This window comes from Mesoplodon densirostris, chromosome 4 (genome assembly GCF_025265405.1).
Source record: "Mesoplodon densirostris isolate mMesDen1 chromosome 4, mMesDen1 primary haplotype, whole genome shotgun sequence".
Classification (NCBI taxonomy): domain Eukaryota; kingdom Metazoa; phylum Chordata; class Mammalia; order Artiodactyla; family Ziphiidae; genus Mesoplodon; species Mesoplodon densirostris.
In genome coordinates this window covers 176293626-176308359 of record NC_082664.1, presented here as the reverse complement: position 1 = coordinate 176308359, position 14734 = coordinate 176293626, and the positions used below count along the sequence as shown (strand labels likewise).

The following is a 14734-nucleotide window of genomic DNA, read 5'->3' as shown; positions in this document are numbered from 1 at the left end:
AAAAAAAAGGTTAGTTCTTTCCATGTTATGCATAAAGTTATTCTGTTAAAAATGCAGTCCCTTGATCATTTTGTAATGTATAAAACTATCAAATCACTATGTTGAACACCTCAACTAATGAAATATTTTACAGCAATTTTAATGTAAAAAATACAGTCCCTAATTTGGAGGCTTGTTACTATCTGCTTCTTAGATAATTATGTCATTGATAACTTAGCTCAAGTAAAGGTACTGCCCTACTTTACTAGTAGTAACCACAACAGTACCTCAGTAACACCTCGACACATGCGGTTAGCACCTCACAGCTCCAAAGCTCGCTCACTCAGGCAGGGATCACCAATGGATGCTAAAACCACGACAAGAACGTGTGATAGTGAACAATGGAAAGACAAGGCTGCCACACTTGAACCCGCTGCTCAAGTTTGGCATCAATACCATGTACGTCCTATGTGAAGCACATAGGAAGTACACAGCAGACCACTTAGAAGTGTTCTCCCTAAAAATCTAAATCGGAGTCTAATCAAACAATTAACTTCCAGCTTACTGGAAATGTTAGGAATAGAGGGAAAAGCTCAAAACACCACTGGGAAGCAATCAAACACGAGCACATTTTACAAAACTAGCCCCAGTTTCTCCAACAAGTTGATGCATAAAAAAAAGTGGGGGACCTGGAAAATGTTTGCAATGAAAAGAAACCAAGAGTCGTAATAAACAAATGTAATGAGTGGACTTTGTGTGGATTTGATCTGAATAAACCAACTGTAAAAACATACATATGTATTTATGTTAATTCAATTGGGGACATTTGAACGCGAGAGGAGTATTTGATGGTATTAAGGACCCAATTTTAATTTTGTTGGTTGTGATCTTAATTCTATAAGAACATGGTCTTATTTTCTAGAGTTATATGTGTTGAGGAAAGACAGGAATTCATTATACAACTCTATTTGTGTGTATGTTTAAAACTAACAGCTCATGACAGTTTTTTTAGGTTCATTCATTAACTCAATAAATATTTACTGACTTATCTGCTGTACCCCAAGCACAGCTTTACAGGTATGAAGATGAAGTTCCGGCGTACGGAACTGATGGCATCACCTGAACATCAAAACTACTCTAAGAAAGGTGGGCGCAAAGAATACCAACCCCGCTGTGGAGGCGAGAAACCTGAGAATCAGAAAGGCCAGGTGACTTGCCCAGAACTCAGTGAGCCTCATGAGTTAACAGAAGCAGGACTAAGAACGCTGGTCCTTAAATCCTTTGTGCTGATCTAGTATTCAAGTTACAGTTCTTCACTCGCAAAACTCATTTCAGCATCATAAATTGTTCCTTTTGACTACGTGGCATGTACTGGTCATATTTCAAATAAGTGCGTTGACAAACATGTACTGGCAGCCTCTCAGAACGAGCTGCTATGTAGGAAGAAAGTAGAAGGACTCTCCAGCCCAGAGACCATGGTCCAGTCTTGAACTATGGAACCTTGACTACCGTCTCTCAATTCCACTGACCACACCTAACAAAACCTTAAGCCTTGAACATCAATTCTCAAACTGTGGACTTCTGGGGGGTCCCTAAGACCTTTTCAGAGGTTCCACTAGGTAAAATTTATTTTCATAATAATACTAAGATATATGTGCCCACCCCTTTTTCACTGTGCTCAGACCTGCACTGATGGTACAAAAAGCAATGGTGACGAAAACTACTGGAACCTTAGCATTAATGAAGGCTAAGTTTATGTACCAGTGGTCATTGTATTCTTCACCACCGTGCACTTGCAGGAAAATAAAAAAGCCAGTTTCTCTTAAGAATATCTTGATAAAGTACAATTTTACTAAATCTCACCCCTTGAGTACATGGCCTTTTAATATTTGGTATGATGAAATGAAATGAAATATATGAAGCACTTCCACTATATAATGGCGTAGGATAGTCCTCTCAAAGAAAAGCAAACTGGTTGATTATTCAGACCTGCATATCTGGCAAACATTTTCTCAAAACTGAACAAAGCAAACCTGTCACCTAAAGGAAAACAATGATAGTATTTGTTGCCTATGATAAAATTCCACCGGTCAAGCGAAAATCAGAAGGGTAGAAAAGTGGTATCCCTCGCTGTGAACTTGATGGCTTCCCAATACTTAAAGGCTTTTCTGATGAAATCAGTGGTGACATTAACAAATGTAATTTTTAAAATATTGTCTAATGAAACACATCAACATTGAGAAGATCTGCATAACTCAGCAAAGTTGAAAAAACTCATGATGTTAATAAAGGCAAGAGTTTACAAAATCATGCACAGGCAAAAGATCTATGACCAGGATAAATCAGAATAGATCTAGAGCAGAACAGGTCAATGTTAGTGCACGAAAAGTCTATTGATATGCGTCAGAATCTAAGCTCTTAGCTAATCTTTAAGAAACTTACCACTTACCCAGTTTTGGTGTAGTATCAAAGAAAAATGTCCACAATTACTGAAAAGGCTATTAAAATACTCCCTTTTCCAACTACCTCTGTTTCAGGATGAATTTTCTTCACATACTTGAACAAAAACAACATACTGCAACAGGTTGAAAAAAGAAACAGGAGAATCCAACTGTCTTCTTATATACCCGAGATTAAAGAGATTTGCACAATGTAAAACATGCCATTCTTCTCACTAAATTTCTTTTGTTTTGGAAAACACAGTTTTCGTAAAAATGTATTATTTACGCTAACATGATGGATTTTTTTACTGTACTTCTACAGAGAATATAAATATACATTTTTAATATCCCAGTTTTAATTTCTAATAGAGCAATTATCAATAAATACATTCTACATAAACAAAGCTCTCTGGAGCTGTCAGTCATTAAGAATGTAAAGGGGTCCTGAGACTGACAAGTGTTCTGACCTACAAGAGCCCACTTGCTGGCACTCTCCACGCCTGCACCTACCTCTTAAATGCTGGGAAACCACTTGCGTCCCAATGCTGCCCACTGATCCTGGTGTATTTACCCAGCTTTCTCTCCTATCGTCTACATTGATTATTCATTCTCCATTCTCTCAAACCTCTAAGCCCTTTATTTCTCCCCTTATTTCCAGCAAATGACTAAGCCACTCTACAGAGAAAAGGGAAGCCAGCAAACAAGAACTCCGAATTCCTCCCAGCACCAATCCCTTCTGCATCTCTGAACGGAAGAGGAAACCCTCGCCCTGTCTAAGGCCAAACCCTTCCAGCTGTCTTCCAGATCTCAATTTCTCCTGCCTTTCTCATAGTCAGTTATCTATTTTCTGCATCTTCACCTTTTCCTTCTCTACTGGCACAAATGATCATCACTCACATATGTTCAAGACTCTGCAAACTTAAAGGAAAAATTCGTTACTCTGTGCTGGGTTTCATGCTAAGTACCAATTACAGCAGAAGAACAATAAAACATTTCTCTATTTGGTCTCCATTTCCTCACCTCCAGTTCTCTTTGCAGCTGCCCAACAACTGGGAGTCCATTCTTAATGCTCCACTGAAAAATCCCCTGAGGTCATAACTAACTGCCAAGATGCAAAACTAAAGGATCTTCAAGTCAACTGCTAAGTCCCTCCTTCTTCAATTGCTTTCTTCTCTTGGCTGTCACACAACTTTCTTGTTTCTTCCTTACCTACTGGTTTGTTCAGATTTTCTATTTCTTGCTTTTTTGTCACTTATTTCACTTTGATTTTCCAATTTATTAGAACATATTAATGCATTATTTGCCCTAATTATTGTTTTATTATTTACTGTTTTCCAGTAACTTTCATATTGGTTACTATAGTTCTTTCCTTTATTGTTTCAATTTCAGGGTTTCCTCGGTTTCTGTTAAAGGAGGATTTTTTTTTTTTAATTAAGTGGTTTCTATATTTTTATAAATGAAAAAAGCAAGTGCAGAAGAGTGAATCTAGTATGCTACCGTTTGTATTCAAAAAGGAGAAAAGATATTTGCTTCTTCACATTTGCTTTTATATGCATGAAATAACTCTAGGAGACCCCAAAATCGATCATGTTAGCTGCTTTGGAGGAGGTGAACTGTACAGCTGCGGGACATGGGTAAAAAGGAAACTTTTTATTGTACACCCTTTAGTATGTTTTGAATTTTGAATCATTTGAATGCATTACCTATTAACAATACATTTAATTTTTGAAAATTAATTTGCTTTTCATTTTAAAGAGTCCTAGTGAGAAAAATATAAACATTTTGCTTCATACTATGTGACCCCTCACTTCAGGGCAACAAAAGGGTTGTCAAAAACAAAACGTTCCCTACCATGTTTCAGATGTCACTCTGCACACTTTTTGTTTAGAAACAAGAGCAGTTTATATAAAAAAGCAAGTTAAGCAGTGACTTCTAATTATAAAACATTATTTTATAAAGCACACTGAAAACATACTTTGAAATACAAAGTATGGTGGATACATTTATGACAGAATTGAAATTGTAGGATGTAAGCATTAATAATACAACCCCCTTTATAGGTAAGTCAGGCAGGGTAGAGAACTTGCCCAAAGTTAAAGAGCTCTCTAGTAATGGAGCCCCAATGAGACTTCAGGACTTGTTTACTCATTTCACAAATTTAGTTTCCTTTCTGGCTATATTCAAAGATTTTGAACTCTAAGTTTGCTGAATTAACGACAGAATATACAACAGAAGCCTACAAACACAAGTCTGAAAGCGGCTGGTAAGGATTTTAACACAGCATGTGAACCAACAGTACATTTATTTGGGTTCTCTCCTAAAGCACCTGACCTTTCCATTGGGCCTCTCACTCCCGCAGATTTTAGAAAGGAGTTGAAAAGGGTATACATAAAGAGCACCTCTCCTTTTAAAGACAGAACCTAATTCCTGTGTGGTGCTTCATACATGTTATTCTTGGACTTTGTCCAAGCTGTACTGTCTGGATTATAAACCTGAGATTCCCGGGTCTAAAGAGCACAAGTCTTTCTACCACATCACCGGAAACGTCGGCCTACGCTAATAAGAGAGAGTCAAAATTTAAAAACCACAGGTAAGGGGCTTCCCTGGTGGCGCAGTGGTTGAGAGTCCCCCTGCCGATGCAGGGGACACGGGTTCGTGTCCCGGTCCGGGAAGATCCCACATGCCGCGGAGCGGCTGGGCCCGTGAGCCGTGGCCGCTGAGCCTGCGCGTCCGGAGCCTGTGCTCCGCAACGGGAGAGGCCACAACAGTGAGAGGCCCGCGTACAGCAAAAAAAAAAAAACAAACCACAGACAACATGACTGTCACCATTTCACTCATTAGAATCATCATTCCTTCAATGAGATTAAGGTTTTTAGGGTCTATATAAATGAAGCACAAACATCATCAAGAGTTCTACAAAAAGACACTGGAGGGGTAACAAATACACAGCCTGGACATCCAAAGCAGAGCAATATGTGTGAGATCACGAACCACATGGCAGGGTCAGTTTCTGGCTGAAGAATGGAAATAAGCCTTAAAGAGTCTGAGGTAATAAACCTAATGGTTGGGCACTCAAACACAATTTAAAGAGACACAATGATTTTCAAAGTGAAAGAACTGTCAACTGTCAAGGGATCCTGTCTGCTAGGCAGTGTGTTTTCTCAATGATGCCATCCAAAATAGAAAACTATACCAAAATCTACCCTGCACAGGTGAATTCTATGTAATTCATAATTATATATATTTATATCATTACATATAAAATTATGTAAAAATGTATGCAAGAAATAACACCAATCTTACAAAGTCTTTAAGAAAATAAAGTTAAACAGACACTTACTGTATGATCCAACCACTCCACTCCTAGGCATTTACTCAAGAGAATGAAAGTATATGTCCATACGGAACCTGTACACCAATGTTCACAGCAGCTTTATCATAATAGCCAAAAAAAATGGAAATAATCTGAATGCCCATCAACAGGCTAATGAATAAACAAATTGAGGTATATCCAGACAGTGGTGGAATACTGCTCAGTAACAAAAATAATGAAGTCTTGATACAGACAAATGCATAAATGAATCTCAAAATTATTAGGCTGATTGAAAGAAAGCAGATAAGAGAGGAACATACTGAAAAATTGTTTACATAAAACTCTACAAAATGCAAACTAATGTAAAGTAACAGAAGGCAGACCTGCAGTGGCCTGTGGACAGGGTGGGCAGGGCACAGGTGGGGCAGGAAAGCAGGATCACAAAGGGGCACAGCAAACTCCGGGGTGAGATGAACATGTTCACTCCCTTCACTGTGGTGACAGCATGCAGGTGTAAACGTGGCAAAACTCACCGAACTGTACACATTAAATATGTGCGGTTTACTGTGTGTCAATCATACCTCAATAAAGCTGCTTAAAAAATAAACAGCACAATATGGAAGCAACCGAAGTGTCCATCAACAAATGAACGGATAAAGAAGATGTGGTATAAATACACAATGAAATACTACTCAGCCGTAAAAAAGAATAAAATTTTGCCATCTGCAGCAACATGGATGGACTTGGAGGGCATTTGCTAAGTGAAACAGACAGACAACTACTGTATGATATCACTTGTAGGTGGAATCTAAAAAGTAAAACAAACTAGTGAATATTTAAAAAAAACAGACTCAGATATAATAGAGAACAAACTAGTGGTTACCAGTGGAGAGAGGAGAAGGGAGAGGGCAATATAGTGGGAGGGGAGTAAGAGGTACAAATTATTAGGTATAAAATAAGCTACGAGGATGTATTGTACAACACAGGGAATAGAGCCATTACTTTATAATAACTATAAATGGAATACAGCCTTTAAAAATTGTGAATCACTGTATTGTATACCTGTAACTTATATAATATTGTACAGCAACTATTCTTCAATAAACATAAAATTAAATTAAATACAGTGGTAGCATTTACACTGCCTGACATTACAACTCAGCAGAATGCGGCAGCACTCAAGACAGTGTGGCACGGGCCTCGGGCTCAACAAACAGATTAGGACACGGGAGCAGGGCACCCAGAACGGAGCCACAGTTAAACTATCACTGATCGCTGATGATGCCAAAAGCAACCAAAGGGAAAGGAAAAATAGTTTCAATAAATGGTGCTGGGACAAATGGAGAATCACATGGAAAACAATAAACCACATCCCTACCTCCCATCATACAAAGAAACTGATTCAAAAAAATTTTTAACTGTTTTTTATAAAAGATGAAACCATAAAGCTTTTAGCTCTTGTAATAAGAGTGTCTTGGGCTTCTCTGGTGGTGCAGTGGTTAAGAATCCGCCTGCCAATGCAGGAGACATGGGTTCGATCCCTGGTCCGGGAAGATCCCACGTACTGCGGAGCAACTAAGCCCGTGCGCCACAACTACTGAGCCTGTGCTCTAGAGCCTGCGAGCCACAACGACTGAGCCTGCACTCTAGAGCCCATGAGCCACAATGACTGAGCCTGTGCTCTAGAGCCCACGAGCCACAACTACTGAAGCCCGTGTGCCACAACTACTGAAGCCCACGCACCTAGAGCCCATGCTCTGCAACGAGAATCCACCGCAATGAGAAGCCCAAGCACCGCAACGAAGAGTAGCCCCCGCTCGCCACAACTAGAGAAAAGCCTGCGCACGGCAACGAAGACCCAACGCAGCCAAGAATTAATTAATTTTTAAAAAAAAAGAGAATATCTTACTCTCCTGAGTAAATGTCTAGGAGTGGAATAGCTCGTTCACGTAGCAGGCCTATGTGTTCTTTTTTTTTTTTTTTTTTTGCGGTATGTGGGCCTCTCACTGTTGTGGCCTCTCCCGTTGCGGAGCACAGGCTCCGGATGCGCAGGCCCAGCGGCCATGGCTCACGGGCTCAGCCGCTCCGCGGCATATGGGATCCTCCCAGACCGGGGCACGAACCCGTATCCCCTGCATCGGCAGGCGGACTCTTAACCACTGCGCCACCAGGGAGGCCCAGGCCTATGTGTTCTTTTTAAGACATTACCAAACTGTTTTCCAACAGGTTATACTATTTTATATCCCTAGATAGGATACGGTCAACAATCACCATGAAAAATTGGTAAGTTGGCTTATTACATACACCAGAATGGCTGAAATTAAAGACTGACTACACAAACTGTTGACACAATGTAAAGATCTGAACCCTTTTACTTTGCTAGTCCACTAGCAAAGTGGACCATGTGACACAGTCCAACCACTTTGGAAAAAGGTCTGGTGGATTTCTATAAAACTAAACCCATAACATACACCATGACATAGCAATTCCACTCCCTAGCATTTTCCTAAGAGCAATGAAAACATGAGACTTGCACAAGAGGGTCCACAGCAGATTTATTCATAATTGCTAAATCCTGGAAACAGCCCAGCTGCCCATTATCAGAAGAACAGATTAACAAACTGGGTCTATTTGTATAACAGAATACTTCTCAGCAATAAAAGGAGTAAACAACTGATACATGCAACAACATGAATAAAATTCAAAACATTATTCTGATTAAACAAAGTGGGTCATATAAGAGTACATAGTATGATCCCATTTATGTGAAGTTATAGGGCTGGCAAAACCAAGGGACAGTGGAAGGAAATCAGTACAGCAGTTTCTTCTGGCGGGGAGGGGCTGACTGGAAGGTGGAATGAGGGTAATAGTCTGTATCTTGATACAGCCTGGGATACACAGGCATATGCACCTGTCAAAATTCACTGAATGGTAGGTACACTTATGATTTGTGTATTTCTTCATACATAAAATTTTGCTGACATACCAAAAAGACTACAAACAAACACTGAACACTAGTCAATGATATACACGCCAAATTATATTTTGGCAATTCAGTTACATTACATTTTAGGGGTAAAGTGTATCAATGTCTGTAAATTAATCTGAAATGCAAAAAGATCAGTACATTGTCTTCATGACCCTGTCTGCAGCTGGAAAACACTCATCTATGGATTTGCTGTTCCAGAAGAGCCGCCTCACCTTTGGCCATTTCAAGTGGTTTCCCAGCCTTTTATGGTTCATCTGTGATGGGTGAAACAGTAATGACTTAGCTTGTGAGTGCCTCTCGTCAAATTGTGGAGAAGCAGCCTTCCACTATCCTAAAACGTTCTGCCTGTTTTACTATTCTGAGGTAAAAGTAGTTTCTGCATTGCTAGATGGATTGATGGATGGATATACAATGATGGAGAGATGGACAGTTACATGATAAAACAAATATATTAAAATATTAATCGCAGGTTTAATCACAATATCTAGATGGTAGGCATATGGGGGTTCACTGTATAATTCTTTTGAGTTTTCGGTACATTTAAAATTTTTCACAGTGAAATGCTGAGGAAAATAAATCTTCTTTGCAGATGTCAAAACATGGTATCAACATGACAAACTCCGTACCACACTGTTTTCTGACTATACCAAAAAAACCACGAAAGGCTCCTAAATGACCACTAAAGAAAGAGGCATTGGAGAGGATTACAGAAGACCGTGCAAGCAAAGCGAGGAACAAGTGTGAAGAAAGGCAAGTTCAAAGACCTGAATAAATGAAACAGGTTTAGAACCGGAACAGCTGATTGGTAGTAGGGATAAATGGGCACAGAGATTTTCACCAGCCCAAAAATGAATGGTTCTTGACCTTTTTGTCAAAGATCGCTTTATGTTTTTTTAATAAATTTATTTATTTATTTTTGGCTGCATTGGGTCTTCATTGCTGCATGCCGGCTTTCTCTAGTTGCAGCGAGAGGGGGCTACTCCTCGTTGCGGTGCACGGGCTTCTCACTGCAGTGGCTTCTCTTGTTGCAGAGCACGGGCTCTAGGCGCACGGGCTCTAGAGCGCAGGCTCAGTAGCTGCGGCACACAGGCTTAGTTGCTCCGCAGCATGTGGGATCTTCCCGGACCGGGGCTCGAACCCGTGTCCCCTTCACTGGCAGGCGGATTCTTAACCACTGCGCCACCAGGGAAGCCCCAAATATCCCTTTAAATAATATCATCAACAGGAGGAGGGGAAGGGGGTCACATGTATACATACATGCTAAAAATTTTTATAATATTTCAAGGAACTGATGGATACTCTGAAGTCCATCCAAAGGCTCCACTTAAGAACCCCTGTTACAGGTGGCAACTGAAATCTAGAGGTGAATATGAAATTAATGTAAGAGAATTTTCAGTGTGAAGAGAAAGTAGCCCAGGCCTGAACATTAAGGAAAAGCAACATTTAAGGGATAAAAACTAAACAGTAAAAAAACAAAAAAAGAAGAAGCCTGTAAAGGAGATCAGGAATAAGCAGCCTGAGAAGAAGGAAAAACAGGACGCTGTGGGGTAAGAGACGTCAAGGGAAGACTGAAGACCGTGGACTAGCCAAGTGCAAATGCTGCTGAGGTGAAGAAAGCATGGAGGTCACTGCGGCCCCTGATTAGGATGGATTCAGTGCAACTGTCAGTGCAGAAATCAGGTTAAGGAGTGAGGAGGAAATAATAAGAAGCTTGGCTGTAAAGAAAAAGGACGGCTGCGTTTAAAAAAAAAAAAAAAAAAAAGATGGGAGAGATGTGTATGTTTCAGTGCTGCTGGAGATACGCCAGTATAGACTGAAGACACAGAAAGAAAGGAGACAAGTGCTATTCAGATTCTGATGATGCTACAAAAGATGACAGCTGGGCTCCAACATGTAAGTGGAAGGTTTGACCCAACATACAGCCAATACCTCATCCACTTTAACAGGGGAAAGGTGAGGAATTTCTTGCCTGATGGCTTCTCTTTTCTCTGTAAAACTGAAAGTAGGTTCCTTAAAGAAAAGGATCAAGCATTACTTTTTAAAAAAATCCTCTGTAGGGCCTCCCTGGTGGCGCAGTGGTTGAGAGTCCGCCTGCCGATGCAGGGGATACGGGTTCGTGCCCCGGTCTGGGAGGATCCCATATGCCGCGGAGCGGCTGGGCCCGTGAGCCATGGCCGCTGAGCCTGCGCATCCGGAGCCTGTGCTCCGCAACGGGAGAGGCCACAACAGTGAGAGGCCCGCGTACGGCAAAAAAAAAAAAAAAAAAAAAAAATCCTCTGTGGCACACAGTGTAGTATCTTGAATATAGGAAATATTCAAAAAATACTGGAGAAAAAAACAAAGCTAAAATTCTACACAAAGTCCATGCTCAACACTGCAACTAATAAAACTGCTAATTAAGCCCCGCTGGGTCCTGCAGTAGCCTGGCTTTCTACATAAATGAGGCTTTGCAGTTCAATGAAGACTCACCAACACCTGGGCGCCAAAGCCCTGGCATCCTAGCAATACAGATACCACACTTACCTCCAAGCAGTTACATCACATAGAGCACTTAGCACAGGTGACAGGAGGCTAACAAAGGGGCTCTCACAAGCTGAGTGCTTACTATCCATCCAACTCTCAGACTAACAATAAAAAGCTGGGACACCATGCTATCTATAGGATGGATAAACAACAAGGTCCTACCGTATAGCACAGGGAACTATATTCAACACCCTGTGATAAACCATAATGAAAAAGAATGTATATGTATAACTGAATCACTTTGCTGTAGAAATCACAGCAGAAATTAAACACCACATTGCAAATCAACTATAGTTCAATAAAGCTTAAAAAAAAAAAAAAAAAAAAGCTGGGACATCACTCAAAATGACCAAAGAGGAGGTGGCGCTTCTGGAAAAACAATACAACAGAAACAGGTGTTTCCCAGCTACAGAAAAGGGTAATGAAAAGGATTCACTGACCCCCAACCAGAATTGTTTTTAAAAATGAAACAGGATGGATTAAAACAGGGAAACATATGATAGAATCACATGTAGTTAAGACAAGAAATGTCGCATGAAACTTTTTTCATACGTATCTGATGAAAATAGATTTATTTCTTACTGTGGCTAGGGCAGTGAAAAAAAGTTTGGAAGTTACTGACAGACACTATGATACAGAAAGATAAAGGCTATAAAGCAAATGATTCTGTGTAAAATTATACAGCTGCAAAGCAAATGACTGTCTCCCCAGGCCTAAAAGAGAAAAGCCGTCCAGTTACACATGCGGCCCTATGTTATACAGGAGCACTCACCCCCACAGTGGGGACCTGAGACCCACCCCGCCTGCCACAGGGCTAGGAGGGAATGCTGCAACCCTCATGGGCACGATGAGTCTCGGCTTCATCATCCGTGGAAAGAGCATCCTAACTGCCTACGCACCAAGCAAAGCTGTTGTAAAGCTCAAATGAGAAAGCATACTAGGGTGCTTTTCACATGTTAATTTAATTTTAAGGAATTTAATTCTTAGATCAACCCTAACAAAACTACTTCTACGTTCACAGGGTGGAGATAAATAAACAGCCTGTCTGTAGTGGTGAAGAGAGCCAGCTTTAGAGTGGGAGAGATGGATTCAAATTCAGGCTCTATCTCTTGCTAGCTGTGCGATTCTGTAAATCAATCTAACTTCTTTTGGCTTCAATTTCCTCAACTATAAATGGGAGTAGCAGTAACTTTATGGGATTGCTGTGCAAATTATATGAGGTATGAGATATGAAGCATTCTGCATAATGCTTTGCAGATTACTATTAATATTACCAGAACTATGACTTTCAGTATTTTAATCCCCATTTCATGTATTTCCTTTGCTGGTATTAATTGGGAAGTCAATCTTACCTTCTGGCCAGGGTTATCTGAGTAATTAAATCAACTATCAAATTACAAAATGACAGACATCCCAGAAAATCAGTTTATATGTGGTGATAAATTAAGAACAATTACGTAGAATCAGTTTTTGTAATTGATCATTTTTAAAGGCTGGCCTATTTCCATGACAAAGAACCTGATTATGCAAACAGCACTGTAAGCCCTGAGAGTGAGCTGAGCTTTTCGTGATTCAATTTTCCCTCTAAAGCACTTTAAATTTCAACACCTGGCTCTAACACCCACTATGCATTTCAACATCTAAATCAGCTTTTTCAAATACTCCGAAACCACTCATCAAAAGAAAAAGGCCCCTGAGTTACAGGTGAAAATATCAAGTTACAACTATGGACAAGCTCTCTCCCCGCTCCCCGCGCATTTGCTAAATAACATTCTATTTAACTAGCTCCACTTTGTTAATTGTTTTTAAAGTTTCAATGATTATGAAAGCTGCCATCTGCCAAGCTAGCAGTCCCAACTTACTTGCACTACATCATAAACATCAATCATACACTACATCCAAAGACCTAAGTCAGACTGTTCTCAAAGTGTGGTCCACAAGACCCCTGGAGTCCAACAAAGACCCCAACAAAGTCCAACAAAGACCCCAACAAACCCTGGAGTCCTTGAGACTCTTTTGAGAGGGTCCGTGAGGTCAGAATTATTTTCAGTACTAAGGTATTATTTGCCTGTTCACTCTGTTCCCATTTATACGAAGGGTGAAAAGCAGTGGTAAGTCTCCCGAAGGCTTCACAAAAATCAAGATAATGGCACTAAACTACCAGCTGTCACTGATTCTTCAATGCTCAGCACTAATGGGGGAGGGGGGCAGTTTCACTTAACTATCTCCTTGATGAAGCAGTAAAATTATTAACTTTATTAAGTCTTGGTCCTGGACCACATCTTTGTAATATCCTGTATGACAAAACAGGAAGCATACATAAAGCACAAACTCTTCCTAAAACGACAGAAGTGAACGGCCAGAAAAACTGGGGCACGTCCGAAGAATACCGGCAGATGGGAACGGGGATAAGGGACAGGTGGAGCGGCGGGTAGGGGAAATCGCCAAAATCTCGGGTTTTCCTGCAATTCCCACACCTCCATCCCAAAGGCTCCCAAGTGACTGCCAAGGGCACAGCGGTCTAGAGGGAGCCGCTCCGGGGTAGCAGCGGGGCCCTGGCTAAACCCCATCCGGCAAGGACCCTTTCAGTACCGTTCCCCTCCCCCAGACTCCCCTCCCCCACGCAAACGCTCAGCTCCTCCGTCGCCAACGCCCCACGACCCCAAGGATCCTCACCACCAACAGGTTCCTGTCCTCCACCAGCTGCCGCTTCCGGAGGATCTCCGATTTCAGAACGTCCATCTCGCTGCCCGGGTTGAAGCTCGAGTTTTCTTCTTCTCTCTCCGGCTCCCTGGACCAAGCCTTTTCATCCAGCCAGCCGCCGCGAACCCACTACTCATAGCGAGCCCAAACACCGAAGGGCAACAACTGACAGAGCCTCTTCCGGCGGAAGCTGAGGTGAGCGAGAGGAAAGAGCGCTCCAGGGCGCCTTTTGTAGACGAAGCTGCTGAGGGTTAGCGCCCCTGGCGGCGCCCTCCGGCAGCGCGCTTGTAGTTTCCCATCCATGGATACGTGAACAAACGTGGGCTGAAACACGAGTCTTCTGAATCGATGCTGCATTGTTTAATAAGTTATATACCTATGTCAACTATACTTCAATTTTAAAAGGAGAAAAAAGTTATTATACCTGCTTGTACCTGCTAGGTCAGGTGCAAAAGCTTCTTAGCAAAACACCTCAATTATGTTCATTAACGCCAGATCTTTACTTATTATACGAGAAGTTCACGTCGGAGTTCCTGAAATTGCCTGCTTGCCAAAATCAATGTGCTGGAGTGAGAAAACGCTGGACAATAATACTAGCTCAACAGTATAGTGTTCATTGCTAGCCTGTGAAACTTCCAGTAAACGTAGGCAATTACATCCATTTAAGTCATTTCAGAAGTAGAGTTGTCTCTCCTCCCTGAGTTCTAGATTGCTTACATATCTTGGTGATAATTGAACATTTACCCCAGGAAACTGAGATAATCTCTTTGGTCACGTGTTCAGCAA

The 14734-nt window shown here is 41.2% G+C and overlaps 1 protein-coding gene across 1 annotated transcript in view; it reads right to left on the bottom strand.

The window, feature by feature from the left end:
• PRPF18 (pre-mRNA processing factor 18) overlaps positions 1-14124 on the bottom strand; it is a 50394-nt gene extending 36270 nt beyond the window's left edge. Inside the window, exon 1 of the mRNA XM_060097746.1 lies at positions 13922-14124. Within this exon, the coding sequence (XP_059953729.1) occupies positions 13922-13987 (66 nt within the window). The 5' untranslated portion in view covers positions 13988-14124. The remainder of the gene's footprint in view (positions 1-13921) is intronic.
• Positions 14125-14734: the final 610 nt, after the last annotated feature.